Below are 24427 nucleotides of genomic sequence, written 5' to 3'. Positions count from 1 at the left end.
TTAAGCATACCCTTGGTAGTGTTTTACACTTGGGATTTGCTCATCGAAAAAGGGTTTTAAAAATATTTTACTCTTTATTCCAATGAATTCGTGAGCTCTCTCGAATGCTTATTGCTGATATTGTTATGGTCATATCCTTCTATCTAATTTGGAGGAATAATATTAATTTTTTATGAGGAATATATAACAATGAAATTTTGTTTTCTGGTTATTGTGCACTTTGTATTCGCTTACGGATACTTCTTTGAAGATTTCATGACAAATATCCCTCATTTCAACAACAAAGGGACCCAGTCCACGAATATTTTGATTACATTTAATCACCAAAGCTTACTACAATGTGCAGCATTCTGCAAAGACAATGTTCATTGCAAATCTATTCTCTATAGCCCTGAAAAAATGAGTTGTCAGTTGCTTGCAGTACTCTTAGGCTCTGGATATATTTTGAGTGAGCAGGGTTTTCAAGGATGGATTTACTTTCAATTTGGTAATCAAATTTCTCAATCAAGTTGAATTCGTTATCAGGACATATTTAATTTTAATTATTTCATAATTTTACTTACATCTTATTTCGTTTATGAAAGTTTATAATTTCATAATTCGAAAAATTTTATTGATTTATCCTAGATGTCCCATATATAGAGAATACAGAAACGGTGTTAACAGCAGAAATCTCCATGACTACCCCATTTGGTAAGTGAATTAGTATGTTGTATATTGTAACATATCTTTTTTTTTTAAAAAAAAGAAATAAGAAAAAGGGGCCACTTTACCAGCTTTTCACAGGATCTAGAAAATAATTGATATGTACGAGGGTTGTCCCAAAAAGTCGTAGACAATGTTTATAACTTTGTAAACAATCAACCAATACTTACCAAATTTTGCATAGCCATAACTCAGTCAATGTTCCTTAAAATAGTGCATTTTTAAATACATATCTTTTATAGTAATCGTACTATGACGATTTATAGGAAGGCCGATATGGTCTGTCGGCGCACGAACAAAATCCGGAATAATTTACGCATGTAACTATTCCAATTGCACTTGTTTCTCTGGTAAAATGTAAAACATCAAACCAAAATTTATATCAGTGTAAACAGAAACAAAATTTTAGTATTGTGTCAAATTTGCACATCAACAGAGAATTGCTGTCAGTATTTTCAAAACGTCAAACGTCTTAGCGGTGCAGGGATATGTATTAAATTTGTTTCAAATGTGGTTTGTCCACTTCAGAGACGAAAAAATGATACAGAAGTGACATAACAAACTAGAACGCTAGTAGAGAAGTTTTTTTTAATGGTATAAGAGATTCTAGGACAGTTTTTACCTCCGTCCCGAAAATAGTTACGCCTGAAAGATGTAGAGTGTTGTTTGTTAAATTCAGACGGTGAGGAACGGTATGGGCCACGATCGATGTCAATTTTTGTGTTTTCTCTGCTACCTACGTGTACCTTTCGAGGACTGATATTTGAATCGGATTAAAAAAAACCTATGGACATTGGTCAGTTTTACTGAGTCCCTCAATCAGCAGTGGTTTTCCACTTGAAAAAATAACGAGAAGCTTGTTAGAGACGCTTGTTAAAACACGTGACAGTATGCTTAAAAATGATCACGACGTTATAAGATACGTAAATTACGTTTGCTTTCGTATTTTCTAATTAAATGTGTTATTATCATAAAACTTTAAATTCATTATCATAAAATGTTGTTTTTTACTATCAAAAGAAAAGAAATTTAATCTAGCAAAGAAAACCAAAATTATTTTTCCTGTCTACGACTTTTTGGGACAACCCTCGTACATAATGTATATCACATGTATAAACCACTTATATAAACTGTATTTTTTTCAAATGTATTTGCCTTGCAGATTGTTCCATATGGCACGCGTTTAATGGCCATAGATATAAACTGGACAACACCTTCAGAACTTTTGAGTCTTCACAGGTAAACAATAATTAGTTACAAATCCATATTCCCAGAACCAACTTTAGTTACTCCAATTTAAAAATAAGAAGAGGGGGAGGGGGTTTCGTCCTACTAAGAAAGCTGTCCTTTATTAACAATTTCTGTGATTTGGTCGAAGAAATATTGAACTTTCCCCCGATAACAAGCTCTCATGAAAAAATGCGATATTTCAAAAATAAATAAATAAAATGAAAAAAAGGTCAAGAAATATATAAACACTTGGATTATCTTTTCGATAATAACATAAAAAGGAAAAGAAATAAATATACCAAAAATATTTTGTTTTGCTTTTTTCAAGTGCTTACAATCATTAAGACATTCTTCATAATAGCCATATCATCCCTCAGCAGTTTGTTTTAATCAAAAATTGCAATGGTGGTTACATTAAATAAATAAGCCAATAAATCATCTCTCTTTCCTTTTCCAGAATTTTTGTGCTTCACTTTTCCCTTCATCATACGTCATGGAAGTCGAATCTCAAGACGAAAATGACTGGGTCGTTACATTCAGTAAGTTTCGGATTCTTCTATTCAGTATCGTGAAAGGAAAAGACATACTGTCTATGATTTACTAAAAATTAGGATTATACACAGGGGTCAAATGAAAGACCTTCGTAAACAATATCAATATTCAATATTTTATGCAACTGAATCGAATCTTTGCCACTAGGAAGCAATATCATTTGATACAAAATTACAGAAATTCAAAATATCGTAAATCTTGAAATGTGTGAAAATGTAAAAAAATGTATTCTAGCGGCCACGCAATGTGGAGAGCCAAAAGAGTACTGGTTAAATGCCTATGACACCAATGACTCGGTCTCATTCACTTGGCTACAAAGCAAGGCAACAACAACCTACACTAACTGGCACTCTGACCAACCATCTAACCCATCAGAAGAATGCATAGTCTCATCTACACGATATCTAGGAGTGTGGGTTGACATTGCTTGCACTCAGCAAAGGCCTGTTGTTTGTGAACGAGACGTTTGAAAAAATAAGCTTCGTTGGAACTATGCTAAATTTGAACTAACCCACGGACGGTGCATTATATTACGTGTTAGTTCATGTATTTATTTATACATCTTTCTTTAAGATGATATTTACGTGCGGTCTACCAATACCTGACCAGGATTATATATACATATGTAGTTATAAGTAGACCTCATGTATGTCTATACGATATATCCCAGTGAACTTGAAATAAAAGATACCACAGAGTCTGACATATCTGTTTCATATTTGGATATTTTACTAGAAAAGACGTTAATGGTAATCTAACAACCAAGCTTTATGATAAACGATGCTCACTCCTCCATGGCACCTGATCCCACCTCTGATGCTTTAGAGGTCCGCGTTTGCTCTTTGTATTATTTAATGGACTTTTGAGCTTGAGTACTGTTCGCTATCTCCATACATCTCATCAAAAGTCAAAAAGATAATATTGATGCAAAGTCAAATCGGCCACAAAATATTTCGACGTGCAAACGCTTGATCTTGGTGACACAATGTCACGTGATGATTCTAATGAGTTTGCAAGTGAACGGCACGGTAATATAACTCAATAAAATGTGTCCGTTGTAGATATAGCACATTCAAACAAAATTTAGTAGTTCTTTTTTTTAATAATTTGATAATTTTTACAGCGCTGTAAGTTTTATCCGGAAACTTGTAACGAGGTGCTTTTATATCTATACGATCAGTATGTACTGGTCCCAGATGAGATAGCAGATAACAACTGTCTTTGTTTTTAAGACTCATTATTCTTATTGTATTTTAGAGGAACTGCATTAATTCTGCAAGTGGTATCCAATTTATATCCATAGCTCCCTTTCTAAGGAGGAAATTCTTCGAAATCATGTTATTTTCAAATATTTTTAATATTCCCAACAATCAGAATGAATTTGAATTACCATACCGATACTGGATTCCTAAACTTCATAAGAATCCTTACAAACATAGATACACAGCGAGTTCCAGTCTACCTAGCCTCTTTCTTTACTCCTCACTAAATTATTATCAGCAGTGAAGGAGAAACTTCAGGAGTACTGTACAACAATATATTCGAGAAGTGGTGTAAATCAGATGTGGATACTTAAAAATTCCTAGGAACTTTTAGAAAATTTGAAAATCACAAAATTTTACCAAAATCAATAACATAAAAAAAGTACGACTTTCAACACTTTATACAACCATTCCCCAAGATAAATTTTCACCTATTCTCACATAATCCGTCCATATGCGCTATTTGGATGTCGCAAGCAATTTAAATTACATTATTATTAAAATAATTGGTAAATTTTGTAGTGTTTTCGTTTGTGATACGTCTAGTTACCAAACCAACATCGTTAAGTGTTAATACACAGGTTAAAACTTCCCTGGGATCCAAGTATATAGTCTAATAAATGGCTTCTCGATCTGTCGCTTAGGCAAAAGGCAAAGTTTGGACCAATGAATAAAACAAAACAATTACATTTTATGCTAAAAAGCACGACTTTTACATATAACAATGCATGAATATATTGATTTTTCACACTTTTAGATATTTGTCTACAGTGAAATTTTTAAAAAATATAAAATAACTTTGTCGCTAAATTTCTGTAATTTACGTTATCAAAATCTTAGTATTTGTGTAAACAGCATAAAAAGGTATCTAAAAACATAAAATATCTACTAGAATATCCAACAAAGTCCATAAAATGCAATCAGAAACAAAGAAAAGTTATATGACAGAATACTTACAGAAACACATTGGTCTTTTAACCAGAGGTGAGTGGTTCGTTTTAAGGATGTATTTTACGTTATCAACGATACTTAGAGAATACAAGTAAAATTGTCTTTGCATATTAATTTATTTCTTCTTCCCGACCTACGAAACACGTAAAATATTAAAATGAACATTGATCTGTGTGACTACACATTTTACACCAATTAATCTGATAGAAAGTAATTTACGTTATGTAATTTACGTTATCAGTATAATACATATATGGTACCTATCTTGCAAATAAGACGTCGGGACAATACGGGACCATGCAGGAAACGTTATTGGTTTCTTCTCGAAAGCATCTTAACATCACCGAACTTCCGATGTAGATCTGATGCAGGAAGCGCCATCAGATAACGTAAATTACGTGTTACCTTTAACAACTTTCAAATAATTCCTCAAAGATGTATTTTTGGCGTGAATTTCAGTTGATTTTACAAACAAGGTGTACTTCTATTTATTTGTAGCAATATTTTACGCATAAATCTCTCTTCATTGATTACTTGATGAAGCAAAACATTCATAACGTAAATTACAGTAAAAATAACATAAATTAAATTTTTGGTTTGAATACCAGTAAAATTGTAATTTACGTTATCAATATATTTCTTTAAGAAAAACGAATTTAGAATTTTCACAGTCTCTTCCCAAATTAAATTTTAAAATCCTCTTCTCTTATGATTCATAAACATAAAAGTAAGTCGCACAGGAATTCAGCTTAAACATTTCTAGTAAGAAGGAACAGAATTATTTCAGTTGAAAAATAAGATTAAAGCAAATAAAATTTGTTAATTACAAATTAAGAGAAAAACACTGGCAAAAAACAAAATTTTCGAAGTATTTTTATTAGTACAGACATAGTGCTAAAAAAATCCAAGTGAAACTGAATATTCATTTTGGCAATAAAACGATTTTTGACGGGTTCATTTCGACGTAAGATAATAACGTAAATTACGAAGGTAAATACACTACCTATATTGCATATTGAATATTTTTGTCATCATGCATGGTTGAGTTCTGATATTTTGAAAAATAATTCTCCCATGATTTGTTTGCTAAAAAACATCGACTTCTCCCCCAAATAATGACTTTATTTTTTTAATGAAAGTTATGCTGCATGTGGACGGATTATGTGAGAATAGGTGTAAAGTCCAGGCTTTTTCATATAATTGACAACTGCTTTTTCGATACAAATGGAACACGTAAATTTATCTACCTAGTCATTGGTCATTTGCGAAATTATTTTGTTAAAACATTCTGATTGTACACACAAATACTCTGAAGTAGATATTAAAAAGATGCTTGAGTTTCTGATTGACAATAACAATGTAGTTTTGGAGATTAGGTCTTCCAACAATCTGTCGGAATTCCCATAGGTACCTATTGCGCCCCGTTATAAGCCGACCTATTTTTGTACTCATATGTAGCAGAATTTATTCAAACATTTATACTTGAGAAGATGAAAACACTTGCTGTGGCCTTCAACTCGACATTTAAATAAATCGACGATGTATTATCAATTAACAATAGTTACTTCCATTCATATGTCGACTCGATTATCAATTAACAATAGTTACTTCCATTCATATGTCGACTCGATATATCCCAGTGAACTTGAAATAAAAGAAACCACAGAGTCTGACACATCTGTTTTATACTTGGATATTTTACACGAAAAAAAGACGTTAATGGTAACCTAACAACAAAACTTTATGATAAGCGTGATGACTTCAACTTTTCTATCGTCAACTTCCCTTACTTATGTAGCAATATACCATTATCACCTACATATGGAGTTTATATCTCCCTGTTGATTTCGATACGCAAGATACGCAAGAGCGTGCTCCACGTAAGAACAATTTCTAAAAGGAGGCAAAGAATATCAACAGTCTCGTTTAAAGTCATTTTGCAAGTTCTGTGGTCGATACAATGACCTTGTCAGCAAATACAATCTACCATTAGTCGAATGCTGACTGGCGTTTTTCATACCAATTGTTAGGCTTTTATTTACACATTGAATTGTCTATTGGATTTTTCCGTTTGCCCGATCATAACAATGGGCACGCGGCGGGTGTGACCGGTCGACGGGGGATGCTTGCTCCTCTCTGGCACCTGGTCCTGCTCCCAATGTTTTTTTGAGTTCCGGTGTTTGCTCTGCTCCCGGTTTGTATTGTTTCAATGGACTATTGGGCTTCATTGCCGCTCTTTATCTCCGTATTTCATCTTACACACTCTTGTAAACATTTTTTTTGAAAAAAAATTACAAATAAATATCTGATGAAAAATGCGGGGGAAAATAAAATGTATTTATTACAACAATTTAGACTTAATATAAAAAATTTAAAATATTTTAGTATCTACATAACTTCTATTTATGTTATCAATAAGGATTTATTCTAAGAAACAATTACGAAAATTAATCTCTTTTCCCCATATGAACTTTCCAATACAACCACGAATACCGGAAGACCGGTGTAACGACGAAAAGTGACCCCCGTAGAATATTGACCAGGGATCATTTTTCTATGTAGAAATTTGACCCCCTGGTTAATATATCTACGTAGAAAAATGACCCACGTTTTCGTAGAAATTATGGCCTTTGGGCCATTTTTCTCCGTGTGGATTGTAGAAAAATGACAACGTAGAATAATGACCCAGTGTCATTTTTTGATAAAACATGGTTTTCTTACGAAATTTTTGTTAGGCAAATACATTAAAATTACACAGTCTTATGATATGAAGTGTTCATTTAAATAAAAAAAAGTTTAAATAACAAAATTAAAGTGTATTACTATACTTTACATAAATAATACACGGTGGTTTATCCCTATTAAGGATTAAAGGAAAACACAACAAGGCTATAGTGATGTTCTTTGACTATTAGAACAAGAATAGGCGCTTAATTTGATTTGTTTTATCATATTTAAGGCTCTGAAAAAATATCACACAGGACTGAATCAATATGCCTCTGACCTTCGATATCAGGGGCACAAAACGTAATTAGCTCAAAATCTTTACCAGTGTCTTTTGTCGTTTGCTAGTGTCAACAAAGTCTTCACAAAATGAAAATGAGACTTTTTCATAAAAAATTTGATAAACAGAGGTATTTAACACAAGTCTATAAAGGGTAGTATCATCTTCTTTCTCTCCCCACCTGTCTCCACACTCCTTTTCTCTCCCACTCGCTTCCTCTCCCCACTCCCATCTCTCTCTCTGCGCTCTCTCTCTCTCCCCTCACTCTCCCCAATCTCCCTCCCCACTCTCTTTCTCCTCTCTCTGCCCACTCTACCTCCCCCACTCTCTCTCACCCACTCCCCACTCTCACCCACTCCCCTCTCTCTCCCTCCCACTCTCCCTTCCCACTGTCTCTCCCCCTCTATCTCTACCCCCTCTCTCTCTTTCACCCACTCCCCCCACCCACTCCCCCTCCTCTCTCTCCCTCACTCTATCACCCCCTACCTCCCCCTCTCTCTCCCTCCCCCTCTCTCTCTTCCACTCACCACTCTCTCACCCACTCCCCTTCTCTCCCAACTTCCTCTCCCCACTCCTTCTCTCCCCACTCTCACTCTCTCTCTCTCCACACTATCTCCCCACTATCTCCCTCTCTCTTTTATTTTTTTATTTTTTGACCGTCTGACTCAATTATTCTTTGTGGAAAAAAAAAACTAATATATATGCATAATACATGGATGTTTCAAAGTTATTTACAATGAAAATAATGGAAAAAATACTTACTCGAGAATAAAACAAAATTCTTACCGTAATTATAAAAGAAATCATAAAATGTTTATTCTTGATTTTTTTACTTTAAAATGGATTTGGCAGCATTGTTAATATTTGCAAAACAACGAATGTAATTTAAAATTATAAGGGCGATAATTTCAAATAACAGAAAATACTGCTTCCCATAATTTGATCATTGCTTTATATGTTTGCGCATTTAATTTTATATGCTTGGAAAACAATATATATATATACTTACAATGTACTTACATGCAATGAATATTTGTCAGCTTGAAATTCAAGTTGGATATTATTTGTTGTACCGTTATGAAAAATAGATCTGCGGCTAATACCCTAAATTATCCACGTTCAGAGAGGAGGTCTCTAAATATCCTTTATTTGATCTAGTATGTAATAAGGGTTTGACAATCACTATCCTTTTCCCTTAGATGCTTTCAGTTTACTATATTTTCATAATTTTTGTCTTGTTTAGACATCGTGTCGTTGCGTTCAATGTTAAGTAAAATATACTTGCATCATGACTCACTCGTTGTTCTACGCATTACCCGGTATTTCATATTTTCTTATTGCATATAAATGTTCGTTTGGTGTTTGTTCAAATACGTACTGTTAATAAAACTCTGTATAATATTTACTTGATGCATGGTTCTACTCTGCTAACCATAGATTTCCACTTAACGGTTTTGAATGGACATTGTTAAATGATTAACCGTTGGGCAATCAACGTAATTTGAGTAAATGTTCACCTTACTACAGGTCCTAACAATGATTCTGGGAAAATAAAAATCATTCACTTAAGTGATAGAGTCATTCAATCAAAAAAAAAAAAGTCAAGCAAATTGTTGGCTTAAAAGATTGTTACAAAGTTGCCTCTGTTGCGCATAGGCACCCTCCTCAATCTACATGTACATAGCATTATAGAGATAAAGTTTATAAATCGTTAAACACTTGAAATAAGCATTCAATTCTAAGTCCAAGGGAAGAATTTAAGGAGGAATGCCACATCAAAATTTTATTTCATACATCTTTAAGACATCCCCTTTAAACTATGGTTTCAGCATTAGAAGGCCGATATAAGCTCTAAATTATTTTATAAGAATTTTTTCCAATTTTTCATAGAAAATGAAAAAACAATATTTGCAAATAAGATGTTTTAGAGTTTAAAATTTGCTATTGATACATGCATAAAATGAATATTTAATAAAATATGAAAACAAAAGCAAGCTGGACATTTTATTTTTTTTTTTACTATTAAATTATTTATGAAAATAAAACACATTATTTGTGAATATTTTCAAAACCTATGGATGATATATTTAAAAAAAAAAACAAGGAAGATTGCACCAAAGCCGTTTCATAAAACTGTCATATCTTATGATAATCTTAAGATCTATCTTCATCTTAAGACAACTAGATACCTGTCTTAAGTCTAAAGTGAAACTGGCAGAGTATATCTTTTGGCTAAAAACCGAGGGATATTTAAAGAAAACGTTTTTTAGAGATAGAACAATCCTTTGGACTATATCAGGCCAGTCGGAACAATGACACCCCCCACCCATCAAAATAATTTGCCAATAAATTACGATAGAAAAGATAAAATGTACCTACTTTATGTTTGTGCCACTTTATTCATTTCAAGGCAATTTTCTTTGGTTGTGCCCCCTCCCAACTGAAATTGCAACCAAACCCCCCCCTTCCCCCTAAATTGCTTCTTTAGGCCATGTATATATGTACATGTATGTAAGAACCATGTATAACTTGATTCAAAATTGTTCAATTGTGAATTCAATACCCCACAAGAGCATCACAATTTCTATGACCAAGCATTGCTAACTTATGCAATTTTTAAAATAGCTAACGTAATGCCAGATTTGTTAAGTAAATATATTTTGAATTAATAAAAATACGAAATATATACTTTTTTATGGATTGGATAAGTCCCGCCCGTGAAAATAAAAAAAAAATTCGAACTTCTGTGTAGCTACCCTGCATTTTTAAGACGTTTTACTTTAATTAATTTATTTTGTTACATTGTTGTGATTTTTTCGAGAAACTATGAAGTAAACATTTCTTTCAGTCTTACAAAATTAGATGAAAATCAAATAGTTTTAAATCTTGGGGTATCCCTCATTAATCCACCGGAATGTGTTTGAAAATTCAATATAATTAGTGCTGTAACATTTGATGCTGCATGTACACGCTTTCTTCATGATTTCTTAATAGCAGTTGAAACTATAAAATTTTGATTAGAAATTGTTCTTTCGTTTCTCTTCTTCATCTGTAAGCATTGTTATTTTGTTGCAGTAGTTTAAGCGTTTCAGAGACACCGTCATCGAATTTTATGAACGAACTTAGAACACGATTTGGTGTTTCAAAAGGATTCATTGCTAAAATCATTCATTATTTGCAAAGGTTCAGTCACACTAGTAGATTTAATTAAAAGTACTATCACATACATTTCGTCAGCAACTATTATTTTCTGAGCACAAAGACATTTAAGCAAATTTTGTTCGAAAGATTCCGGGGGTATATTGTTTTTGTCCTGTCTCTCTGTTTGTCTGTTTATCTGTTTGTCTGTTGTCAACTTTAACCTTGTCCATAACTTTTGATTGGTTTGAGTAATGACTTTCATATTTTACATATGTATTCCTTGTGACAAGACCTTTCTTTGGATACCATCATATTTGACCTTGACCTTGTAGTTTGACCCACTTTTGCAAAATTTTATGAGACTTTAAACTTGACCATGACTTCTGAACAGTTGGTGCCTGGGGATTCAAACTTCACATTTGTATTCATTGTGACAAGGCCTTCCTTTGGATACCAACAACTTTGAACTTTTGACCTTGGAGTTTGACCTAATTTTGAAAAACTTTAACCTTGGCCATAACTTTTGAACAGTTGGTGCTTGTGGTTTCAAACTTCACAAGTGTATTCCTTGTGACAAGACCTTCCTCTGGATTTCAACCTCTTTGACCCTTTGACCTTGACCTATGAGTTTGACCTACTTTTGAAAAACTATAATCTTGGCCATAACTTTTGAATGGTTGATGCTAGGGCTTTCATACTTCACATATGTAATTCTTGTGGCATCACCTTCCTTTGGATACCAACCACTTTGACCCTTTGACCTTGACATAGGAGTTTGACCTATTTTCGAAAAACTTTAACCTTGGCCATAACTTTTGAGTGGTTGGTGCTAGGGCTTTCATACTTCACATATGTAATCCTTGTGACAAGACCTTTCTTTGGATACCAACAACTTTGACCTTGACCTTGACGTTTTACTTACTTTTAAAAAACTTTAACCTTGGTCATAGCTTTTGAACAGTTGCAGCTAGGACTTTCAAATTTCACAGATATATTCCTCGAGACATGACCTTTCTTAAGGTACCAACATTTTTTTTATCTTTTGGCCTGGATTTTGACTAGCATTTGAGAAACTTTAACCTTCGCCATAAGCTGCCATACGGGGGCATCAGTGTTTCACAAACACATCTTGTTTGTGATGAAATTAATTCAAATTTAGTTTTTGTGAACCCCCCCCCCCCCCAAAAAAAAAACACACACACACACACACACACACACACACACACACAAAGAACAATAAAGTTGATGCAATAAAATGTTTTTTTTTCCGAGGTTATATCTGTAAAAGAAACTATATGAGATACACTGTTATTTCAATATTTCAAAGTAAATTAAAAAAAAAAGACAACTAAACTTCGTGCAAACATATATCAAAAAAATTCCCTGTAATATTGAAGAATGGGATTAGTCTTAAGACTTGTCATAAGATTTCATATACTTAAGATAGTTTTGTGAAACAGCAGTGACAATTCTTACGATTGTCATAAGTCAGAAGATCTTAAGATGATCGTAAGATCTATCTTAGGACAAATCTTACGATAGTTTTATGAAACCCGGCCCAGAATTGTATAATAATTGGAATTGGATAACATTTTTTCAAGAATACTAGTTTGTTTAGGTGTAATACGGATTAAAAGGTAATTGAACTTGACAATCAAATAGATTTCTTACGGGTAAATACATAAAGAAGGCGATAATTATTATTTTATTTATTTCAGTTTCATTTTGATCGGGATTGATCCAAATATTAAAAATATTTACAAATTATGTGTTTTATTTTCCTAAATAATTTTTAATTTAAAAATTAAAATGTATGTCCAGCTTCTCTTAACCCATTTTTTTTTTAGCCATTCATATTATGCATTTATTAATAGCAAATTTTAACCCATTAAGCATCTTTGCAAAATAAAACAATTTTTTTCTTTCATTTTCTCAGAAAAAATACCCCCCCCCCAAAAAAAAAAAAAATTAAAAAAAAATCGTATAAAATAATTAAGAGCTATTATCAGTCTTTCAATGCTGAAATCGTAGTTTAAAAGGGATGTCTTAAAGATCTATTCAATAAAATTTTGGTGTGGCATTCCTCCTTAAATTATGAAAAGGATTGGGGGTGATGGGGATGATTACATGGTTCTCGAGATATTTTACTTATATTTTACTTATAGATTAAATAGAACTGTGTATACAGTAAGAAATTGTTTAACATAATTTCTCCCGTTATTAACTGTGTTTCATCATTCCCGCTCAGTTGTTAAGTTGTACCTAGGACGATTCTGGTTGTCTGCTTTATTCGGCGCGTTTCAAAGAGAATCTTAAATGAACAAGTCCATGTTGGTATAATGGGAGAAACAGGTCCCATAAAAGTTTTAATTAGTAACTGGGTTTTTCTCAAAACTCTCGTTTAATATTAATCTTTTTTTTATTTTTAAGAGACACTTGGCAATATCCGTGTCTCATCAGAATTTAGAAAAACCTCGCATTGGTTATCAAACATATTTGTAAAACAAAGAGTATGATCGTGGAACACACTTTCAGTAACAAAGGACGTGAGAAGTAAAATCTTGCACATCAGATTCGTTTTGGAATATCATCGACTCAGTTCGAGTTTTTATCATTGTAAGCAAGTACCTCAGAAGAGCCCTAGCTCCGTTCTCGGAACAGTTCCTTCGCCAAGCGAAGTGAAAGTTGTGGGTCTTTCGGATGAGAGCAAAACCGAAGCTCCATGTCACGGCAGCCGCTGGCACGCTAAAGAACCTCACTAATCAAGGGCATGAGTAGTTTCATCACCTAAAAAGAATACGACTGGGCCTTAATTTCACAAAAGATGTATTTTTAACAATTGTCTTTTAACAGGCGGGTCCAATAATCTTGGGTCTCTCCATTTCGATTTCGTGAACTTTTTTCGCATATTTTACATATTGCATCGGAGAAAATTTCCTCATTTCCAACTTCATAATATTTGTCCTTTTCTTTAAGATAATTGGTATATTTTTCTTCACTGGAACCTATATCAATCAGCATATTAGCAAGATCCTTAACAGTTGCAAAACGTAAGGCATCAATATATGTTCCATTGGGCAAATAGTCTGCTACATTGGATGGCCCGTTAACCACAGGAATGATTTCAAGTTCATATAAATACAAGTTGAATAACTTTTCAGTCGTGTAATCTGGACAAATAGTATTTTCAAATGCGAGATAAAATTTGTAATCACGCGAGACATTCGCGAGACATTCGCTGAAAAGGGAAGTGGCAATTCCACACATTTGAGTACCACATTCACCGAAAAGATCTACGTGTATGTGTTTTCCTATTTCCTGTGCAAGTGCTCTCCGTTTGGAGGGTACAGGACAGTGTCCAGACATCCACACTGCATCAAGAGTCTTCTTACGGAAAACATCACTGTAGTTTCTCTCAAGTTCCTTTTGTCGACGCTTAATACTTCCATAAGGTCTGAAGATATCTGAGTGACTTCTAAAAGACATCGTATAATCAAATAGTCCATTCCAATGTCTTGCCGGCCTTTTCATTAATGTCGCTGGTTCCATACTATGGAATATCCAAAATTGATTCTTTATTTTTTGTGGTGGAGACTTTGGCAAAGTTTCTATGTTAAATATGACAGCAATGCTGTTTTGAAAATCTTCCACATTTTGAGAAACAAAACAATTATACGTAGTTGAGCACATTCTTTTGTTGAAATAATCTATAAATGTTGTTAAATAGGATGGAGCATTATACACGAGAATTAAAGTCCTTTTGTCAGAAATTATATTCTTCTCTTCAATGCTTCTGTTTGAGTTTGGAAGTAATGTAGTTGAAATTGCGTCAAATATCCCGATATTCATATCATATTGAGAGAACACTTTGATCCAAGATATTGATACAGTCACTAGAAGCACAAGGACAATGAGATAATTCCGTACAATCCTTTTCCCTGCAAAGAAAGTTAAAGTAAGTACGTTATCAAAATATTATTATATAAATATTGCATGTAGTTGAGTGTAACATTGAAAATTTTCAACCCCCCCCCCCCAAAAAAAAACCCCATTGTCAACCGAGGCGCAGCCGAAGTTGACAATGGCTTTCGAGGGGTGAAAATTTTCAATGTAACACTCAACTACATGCAATATCTATTATATTATACTGAATATTTATACAAATGCATATTACAGGGAACCTTGCGCGCATAAATTCTGCGTAGTCAATATTTGTTGGAATATCACCCGTCGTCAGGCAATGTTGACTGTTGCTACGCTGGAGGTGTGGCTTCGTTATTCAGCGGGTAATAGTACTTTTTAACAAATGTTTCTCGACGAATCAGATTCAACTAATTTACATGAAAGTATAAATATATATGAAATGCATGATTGTCATGACATGTATGTGCAAATAGGACTTTGGATTTTGTCGGGGTTTAATTCTTCAGGGTTAAAGGGGCTGACCCAGTGAAAGTTTGACATTGTAGGGATTTTTAGGTCACCTGAGTCACTCAGGTATAAACAAACAAAGAAATACCCGTGAAGGCCCATCACGAACCTTTCAAAAAATATGGTCAAGGTTAAAGTTTTAAAAAAGTAGGTCATACTGCAAGGTCAAGGTCATGATAAAAATACTGGTACCAAAGAAAATGTCCTATCACAAGAAATACATAAATGAAATATGAAAGCGCTAGCAGGTACCTTGTGAAAGTTTGACATTGTAGGGATTTTTTAAGAATTTAGATTCAGTCGTGATATTGATTCTGATTGTGACCTTCTGTAATCTACTTTTTCTGTAATGTTCATTCTCGTATAAACAAACATAGAAAGACATTTTTAAAGCATATCTTTTTTAAATGACTTTGGGTTATTAATTTAAAAAAAAAATGAAAGCATGAAAGTGTGTATAATGTATTATTTCGATCCATACATCACTTTGATAGATGATAAAAATAAAAAAACAAAACAAAAACAAAATGTGTTTGTGAAATTTTGATGCCCCCGTATGGCAGCTCAAGACCAAGGTTAAAGTTTTTCAAATAAAGGTCAGGTCAAACTCCAATGTCAAGATCAAGAATTCAGGAATGCTGGTACTTAAAAAATAGGTCTTATCACAAATTATCGTGAAGGTCCATCACCAACCTTTCATAAAATATATTCAAGGTTAAAGTTTTTAAAAAGTAGGTCATAGTCCAAGGTCAAGGTCATGAGGTAAAAATATTGGTACCGAAGAAAAGGTCAAGTACCCGTAATAAGAAAAAATATTAAAGCTTTTTACAAATTTAGGCCAAACTCAAAGGTCAAGGTCAGGAGGTTAAAAATGTTGGTACCCAAAAGAATTTCTTGTCACAAGGAATATAAATGTGGTAGATGAAAGTCCTAGAACCAACCTATCAAATTAACAGACAGACAGACCAAAAACTACCGGTATATGCCCCCGAATCTTCGATTACCGAGATTGTTAGTTCCTATTACAGAACAGTGTTGACAGTGATGGTCAGTATTGATGATAGGCGTTTACTTAGTATTTTTTCAACGTCTACAGTATTCCTTCTTCCTTGTTTCAGATTTTTTAAAAACAGGCCAGTCTTTTCTCAAGGAACCAAGAAAAGCAAACGAAATGGAAAGGACTGGCATCTTTTCTAATCATTCAAAATGTCTTTAATTATATCGTCTCATTGTTTTCAGTGCTCAAATGTATATTTTCATCAAAATGATGAAAAAGTTTGTCTGTTAAGAGTATCCAGGTACTCAGGATACTATAATACGCAGCATTAGGTGCCCCTTATAAGATAATAATAGCAATTGTCTGCGTTCTGTGACCTGCCACCTTGTCGGTACCTACATTTATATTGTCATCTTGATTTCCTGTCTGTACAATTTTGCATACTAAGGAAATAGGTTTTCATTAAAAATATTTTCTTCTGACCATGATATGAAAAGTGTGTACTGGTTTTTATTGAATAAATAATAGCAAAACCTTTTTTTAAATTAATATGTCGCCTTGTCTTCCAGTCGGATGTGTTCACTGATAGTGTGTGGACATTCGTACACTGATAATGAACAACGAAATGACGAAAGCATCGTAGAAAATGCCTTTGATTTAGTCCACTGGAATTTACTGTTTTTTTTTCTGTGTTAACACTTGGTAGCTGTAATGCAAAATATTACGACACACACATGCACTACTATTCAGTATTTGACAATATGGTGTGACTATCAAGAGGAGAAACATGTCAGCGCCTACAAAAACATCTTTGATGAAATTATTCATGTCGGAACTTATCAGTGATAAAATAAGATATAAGCACTTCAGCTTATGTAATTCTGTTATTTTTCATTTCAACCTTAGTCGCTGGGAAACTGTAACCTATTAGGAACAAATACTTAATATCATGTAAAAGTATGTGCCATTGTCCTTTTTGTAATCTATTTATATCCCATTTATGCAAGAGAGCTACAAATTAATACCCTCAAACCGCTATTGATGAGATGGCAGGACACGACAGACAAAACCCTCTACACTACAAAGAGAGAAACGATAGCAGCAGGGCTCCACCAATAACCACTGTGACATACCACCCCGTCCGTAAGAACCGATATTCTTAAAAAGAACCTGTCAATTTTTTATTCCAACAAAAGAATGGCAGGGATCTTTAAGGAACCTCCATTTTCCGCCCAAGGAACTTAAAGGATAAGGTAGTAAGAACCAGATTGGACAACCCAATACCCAACGGCTTTAAAACTTCTATTGGCAGAAGATGTCTTCTCTGTAAGCACAGGTCTGACACAGACAGTTTTAACTGCCCCGTTACAGGTCGCAGCTACAGAATATAAGAGAATTTGTCCTGTAAAACAGACAATTGCATATACATTGTATCTCATCAGCTGCAAGGTTTGTCAAAAACATAATGTAGGAGAAACGTACCATTCGACCATTAAGACCAGTTAGGGAACATTTCAACCTTGAAAGACATAAATGGGAGGACATGACAGTAGTAGTGGTTATTGACCATAACTCAAAAATGGAAAAATGCATAGAGAAAAAGCAATGAAAAATTCTAGATGCATGCACAGACTGAAGTCATTCCGCCTTAATGGTATTATCAAATTAAATGACATCACAGGATGAATGTGAACTAGACCTCATTCCAGATTTTGACAAACAAGACTGATTTCTCTAAAAAGTATTAACTTTCCAGTTAATCAAAGAAAAAAAATTAAATAAACATGGAATTATCTTCATTTATATTTATTCTTATATTATTGTTTAATATTCCCATTATCCTGTAATTAGTTTAATAATATTACAGAATTTATAAGACGCCCTAATTCTTTTTCTTCCAAATTCAGTTTGAATTGTTTTCCTTTATAACTTATTGCTTAACTGTGTTTCAAACTTTATCTTTCCATCATATATCATCATATATAGTTACTCTATTTCATGTACGATTTACAACTTTGTCGTAAAATTACCGATAATTAGTTCATTCAGTTATGTAAATCGCACTTTCAAATTAAACATCGCACTTTCAAAATAAACATATATAAGATTGCGAAGTTTAGTTGTACTGCTAGTTGTTCTTGTTTTTCTTTTGTTTTAATGACTTTCTAATTTTTTTTCTTTGTCCTGAGATTGGGACAGGGCGTCCCGAAAATTTGTCAATTTCTATTGCTCGTGTCATAAGTCATTTTAGTGCTTTGTTTATATCACTTGGACAATATATTTGTCCAGCTTCAACGGGATGTTCATGGTAAGTTTGCCATAATTAAAAAGCCAAAGGTCATAGAAAATAAATCATGCAAAAATATACAGTGTACTGATAATAGCTGATATTGTTCCGAGGTCTGTGTCAAGCTTCAGTTTTGGTACCTCGGTTGAAGTGATAAAATACTACTCCTTATCGTTATCATTTGATAACACGTACTTAATAAATCTTAATATATTTCATTGAAAGTTTATACCCTCATAAAGGTCTGCAAATTATGAAGGAAAAATCCACAAGATGTAATATATATATATATATATATATATATATATATATATATATATATATATATATATATATATATATATATATATATATATATATATATATATAAACTTACACGCAAAAAATTACATAACTGCATTTAAAGATTCTAATAAATATCTCGAGCAATCAAATAAAGAATTATTTAATTGTCAATATTTCAGTTATTGTTGAAAAAAAAGGAAAACAAAACAACAAACGAAAAATAATAATAATATAACATACCAGAAGTAGACAGCATCATAGTATATTAAGACTCCAACAGGATTTTGATATTTTGAAGTACAACGAATAACTTTTTGCGGCTGAAGGTATTAGTAATACGTGTATGCAGTGTGGACGGAATACATGCTGCTCAAACAATGCCGCAGTTAATTTATTCATTTGTCAGTTGTTGTGAACCTCTTGAAAACTTTCATTTCTGTCTTAGATGATTATAAATATCCTTTTTGCATATTCAATTCTATTAACTTCCCACATCTTCATTTCGAGCGTGGGACTTGGAGGTTATAAAGCATGCATTATTTGTTGGTTTGTTTTGCTTCCTGTCATCACACAGTGCTCATCTTATGCATTTTATATGTATATTTCACACCATCAGTTAACTTTGCTAATTACTACTTATTATTAGTTATGTTTCAATTTAGGACAAAAATGAGAGGTTGGACATTTTCTTTCAAGAACGACTAGATTATTTTCTTCAAGTGCTAAACTATTTTTGCAGTTATCTAGAATGCCTTATACTTCTACACTTGCTAAGTCTTACAGCATAACCAATAACTGATCATTTTTTCTATTTAGGTCAAAAACTATATGTATGCATGTATTCATTGAAGACATCCCTAGGAATAGCAATGTGGTAACTTAATAATGATACAATATCCACTAATGATATAGCAAGGTACAGAGTGATCGAAAATATCTGATAACATTTTGAAGAATAATAAAACTTTCAAATGGCATAATAAATTTACGTTATTAATACATACTTTTATATTTTATACAGTTATGTCACATAAATATAATTCACTTTTTTCCCCAGACTACTGTCAAATCTCATAAATATCATGTCTTTCTACATATTGACAATTTTTTGTGTATTGTCAACTTGAGATCCTATAGGGTAGTTAGTTTGGTGTGTTCAGTTTGTCTGTTTAGTATCCTTCAAGTTTTGTGAATGTAACCTGAGTTACATACACGGAGTTCCACCATGTAGCTGAAACAAAATATCTGCAACATCAGTAATCCACTTAGCACTGACGAATTTCTGCATCAGTTGATGCAAGTTCTGTCAGTGTTGGTGCCGTTATAACACTCTGGACATCGGCAAATGAATTTATGTTCGTCTCGTCAATGATGCTGCCTTCCAGTGTTTTTACATCTTTAACTGAACCTTCACTAACCCATGTACCTGTTATCTTGTATACTTAGTGTGCTTGATGTCTATTGGATGTCTTCTTGTATAAAAATACGCAGGAAAGTCAGAGACTAAACTGGTATCCTCACTATTCTTCGAGAAAAAAAGCGATACGAATTATGTCCACATTTAAATTATACTCTTTAAATCACCGATATAATTTCTACAAAACTTAAATGAATACGCCCCTCCGTTACTTTTTCATTGCTTTGTTGTTCAGGGTCGTATATCTCAGACATAATGTACCCTTATTCCGTTTTCGTATAATATGCCGGAAAATTGGAAGAAATAAGATTTACTCTCTTAAATAGCTCAATATGGAAATAAATATCCTTTCTTTGGCTTTTAAGTGCACAAGGAAAAAACAATCATGTTAAGTATGTCTAACTCAGACGCATGTTAGGCAGAAAGAAAGAATACAGAAATAGGCTATATAATTATCTAGTTATGTATCGAGTCCTGCGTTTGTCCTTGTCTTTTGATATTTTTTACTATTGAACAGCATGAAGAGAAATGTAAGCGATCTACCTATTTTGCAAAGAAAAAATTATTTACGTTGTAATTGTATGTGTAAGTCTCCTGGAAAGACTCACAAATAAAGAAGCAATTCGTCCAACGTTGTCCACAACAAATGAGAGATGCAGCTAGATAAATTGCATACTTGAACAAAATGTATGGAGAGGGAGTGGGAGACCAATCTGTATACAAATTTACAAGGACCTCTAAAACTATCAGATTTGGGATCTGGTGCCATGGAGGAGTGAGCATTCCCTGTCGATGAGTCACATTCGCAATGTGCTCCTTCGGCAAAGGGAAAAATCTGTGGACAGTTCAGTGTGAAATTAATGGCCTAACAATTTGTATGAAAAACGTCTGTCAACATTCGACGTAATGATATATTGTATTTGCTGACAATGTCATTGTATCAAATTGTATAGAATTTGCGAAATGTTGACTTTAAACGAGACTTTTGATATTCTTGTTTCATTAGCTTGTTTGTCAATAGCTTGCCTCGTTTGAGAAATAGATCTAACGCAAAGCATGCTTTTGTGTATCGAATCAACTGGGAGACATAAACTCCATATACAGGTGATAATGGTATATCGCCACATAAATAAGGGAAGCTGACGGTAGAAAAGTTGAAGACATCACGTTTATCATAAAGTTTTGTTGTTAGGTTACCATTAACGTCTTTTTCAAGTAAAATATTAAAAACTTCTGTCTGTGAAAATGGTATTTCACCTCCGAGCCCAGAATTACTGCAGAGTCAAGCAAATATTTAGATTAGAACATGAGTAAGAAGTAGACCTCTGTCAACACAGTTCCAAAAACATTATTTTAATGACGATTTCTTTCCCCATTTTGTCCCTCTGCGTTTTTACAAGCTATACTAAATCATAACATGTTGTAAGGGATAGTTTCGGCTGAATTACGATTTCTTTTCTTTTAAAGCTGCATGATAGAATCAAAAGGCTCAAAGAATAATGTTTTTGAAGAAAGAGGAGAGGATCAAAAAATTATTTTGATTCGCTAAGGAATTGAACTTAATGGACAAGATACAAAATGTCATAATCTTTTTGTGAAGTCCTAGAGACAATATAAAGCAGCTTTACATCTTCTTGTCGTGAGAACCACAATTCCCATTTCTGTCCTCATTCCGAAATCTGAAAACATGGTTCCGTAACAATTATAAATTTCTTAATGAAGGTTATATAGACAGTAAATATTTGTTTATTTGTATGTATGTCGGAAATAAACTTTGATTGACATTTGAATATGCTGAGAAATTAGAATGTCATGTCCAAAAAAATATGCAAACTAAATATGTAATCCTTTTTTATAAATAGCTGCAGGGATTCTAAAGAATACATTAATGACAATATTTCTTTTATTGATAAATATTGGTGTTGACGAGTAAAGTTGAGCATATCTATCCTTTACATATCGATATTTGTGTAAGTCACATCTAGTATGCTATTGGATAATGTTAGAGTTAAAAACTGGGTGAAAATAATTTTAAATGCCATGGTAAACAAAAGAAACAAACTCCAATATATGATTATTTTTATAAGAGCAGTAATGAAGGTTATTCATCGCAAAAAGGTAATTGACTTTAATTTTACACACACGTAAAACTTTGTAAGAATTAGTCAAATTGATTATACATGTATTTTTAAAAGTGTTGCGAGATGCCTTGTACTGATCATAAACAAGGATTGAAGTGACAGGGTGTCCATGAAGATACAAGGAAATTGAGACAAAATATATTTTGTACATTTATTTCTTCTTAATATTTTTTAATACTCAAACACATAGCATTGATTTACTTTGTGAGAGCCAAAAATTAATTAAAAATAAAGAAACAAACAAAATGACTTTAAAAAGGTGCGTCTAATCATTTTATTTTTGTCAACTTATTAACGTTGAAAGATTTTATTTTCAATTGGTAGCTTTAAAGAGTTGGTAAACCGGATAATACAAAAATGATTTGACAAAATATGTTAACAAACTGGAAAAAAACAATACATTTGTATAACAAAAATTGTATAATAAGAAGAAATTATTTACAGATTACATACATATACTTTTTACATAATATATAACGAAATAGTCCTTAAAAAAGGAAATCAGATAGCAAAGAATTGCCATCTTAGTACATTTACATAGACATACTACATATAATTTGAGAATACATTGATGTTTCTGAGATTACACACACACACCATCACACACCCACCCTCACACATACATTGTGTTTGATTGATGAAACAGTGTGGCACACAAACATACATACATTCTCAACACCTAAGAAAATTCATAAAGGCACATTGCTTGTTCTGAATATTCTTTTCCCTTTCATTTTATATCTAATTAATCTAAAAGTTAACACAGACCTTGATTTTGCTGAACATATGTTGGTTATTTTGTCAGTTTTCTTTCCTTTTTTATTGAGTAACAAAACATGTGCAACACAAACTCTTTCTGTTTAACAATCATACCTTATGTACAAAGTATACATTCCAACATAACAATCCTGCTACAGTAAGTGTGGATGTGACTGTTGCATGTTTTTTTTTAATTTATCTTTTTTACAATAATAAACCTTACCTTATGAAAACATTGAATTTTTTGTGTTAATCCTCCCTTTCCTGTAGCAATAATGGAGTTAGTTTTCAAACTAATTAAAATTAGGTCTTTTATCCGCTCCAGCTAGATCACTTTGTGTAACCTGACGTAACTTCCTCTGAGATCTCATGTCAAAAATAGATATATCTTAGTAGATTCAAAACCCGAATTTGTATATTGTTTTCTGTGTGTAAGTCTCTTCTGGTCGTAGCACAGTATCAGGAAAATTTGGCTGAAAAAAAAGATCAACAATAAATATTATCAGATAAAAAATGTCTTATCTATGTTTCATGTTTTTTTTTTAAATTTCATGTCATTACATTTTGTGTCTGTTGTAGTTCGGATCCTTAAGATTTTTTTTTTTACAAACTGTTTATCTAAATGGTTTATCAAGAAATAATGTAATTTTATGAATGAATAAAATAATTGTCGTGAACTGGAGAAAATTTGCAAAATTATTCAACTTTAAACAACGAAAGCATTTTCCTTTTCAAAATAAAATATTTTTTTAATTCTAAATCCATGACAGAGAACATGAGTTATTGAATATAAATATATAACATTATACGTATTCTAGAACCTATTCAACATACCATATTAACACCGCTTGGTAACTGCATTGGAATGAGACAGATTCCTCCATCCTCAAATGGCCCGTAAACTGCTCCGTCTTTTCCATAGAGGTTTGGTTTCATGTGGGATGAGAAATAAACATCTACCCCAGGTTCCGTTGTGTAAACGTCAACAAAGCGACCATTTGAAGGATTCTCCAGCCTTATAATAGACCAAATTTTCAGGTAAAATGGATAATAAATTTTTTTGCTTTTTATATTATTGAGTAGGAGACATATGTTTTTTTTAAAAGTTTCTTTTTCGAAAGTCTTACTTTGCCACGTGTTTCATCTCCCCTCGGTTACCAAATACATAGCAGGAGACAATGATGTCTTTGATTACGCTTCTCACTAGTGTGGGTGTCGTTAAATCAAAAACAGTTCCATTAACAGTCGCTATCTCTCCGTCACCT

The 24427-nt window shown here is 32.8% G+C and overlaps 3 protein-coding genes across 3 annotated transcripts in view; 1 reads left to right on the top strand and 2 right to left on the bottom strand.

Moving 5' to 3' along the window:
- The first annotated feature begins 255 nt into the window (after positions 1-255).
- Positions 256-2957, top strand: LOC133204866 (snaclec coagulation factor IX-binding protein subunit A-like). Its single transcript, XM_061340609.1, has 5 exons — positions 256-448; positions 628-693; positions 1868-1944; positions 2393-2474; positions 2722-2957. The coding sequence occupies exons 1-5, from the start codon at positions 256-258 to the stop codon at positions 2955-2957; spliced, it is 654 nt and encodes a 217-aa protein (XP_061196593.1).
- A 10367-nt stretch (positions 2958-13324) lies between these two features.
- Positions 13325-19317, bottom strand: LOC133205331 (alpha-(1,3)-fucosyltransferase C-like). The gene is made up of 2 exons (XM_061341120.1): positions 19086-19317; positions 13325-14783 (listed from the first exon to the last, which is right to left on the bottom strand). The coding sequence occupies exons 1-2, from the start codon at positions 19102-19104 to the stop codon at positions 13678-13680; spliced, it is 1125 nt and encodes a 374-aa protein (XP_061197104.1). The 5' UTR covers positions 19105-19317; the 3' UTR covers positions 13325-13677.
- Positions 19318-22649: 3332 nt separating this feature from the next.
- Positions 22650-24427, bottom strand: part of LOC133205911 (galactose mutarotase-like) — a 14265-nt gene continuing 12487 nt past the window's right edge. Inside the window, exons 9-11 of the mRNA XM_061341804.1 lie at positions 24290-24425; positions 23997-24177; positions 22650-23635 (exon numbers count right to left, since the gene is read on the bottom strand). Of these exons, the coding sequence (XP_061197788.1) occupies positions 23561-23635; positions 23997-24177; positions 24290-24425 (392 nt within the window). The 3' untranslated portion in view covers positions 22650-23560. The remainder of the gene's footprint in view (positions 23636-23996; positions 24178-24289; positions 24426-24427) is intronic.

Source organism: Saccostrea echinata, unplaced genomic scaffold (assembly GCF_033153115.1).
Source record: "Saccostrea echinata isolate AGI-Se365-2 ecotype Australia unplaced genomic scaffold, CSIRO_AGI_Sech_v1 ptg000054l, whole genome shotgun sequence".
Classification (NCBI taxonomy): domain Eukaryota; kingdom Metazoa; phylum Mollusca; class Bivalvia; order Ostreida; family Ostreidae; genus Saccostrea; species Saccostrea echinata.
Note: the sequence above shows the minus strand (reverse complement) of the source record. Positions and strands in the feature narration are given on the sequence as shown.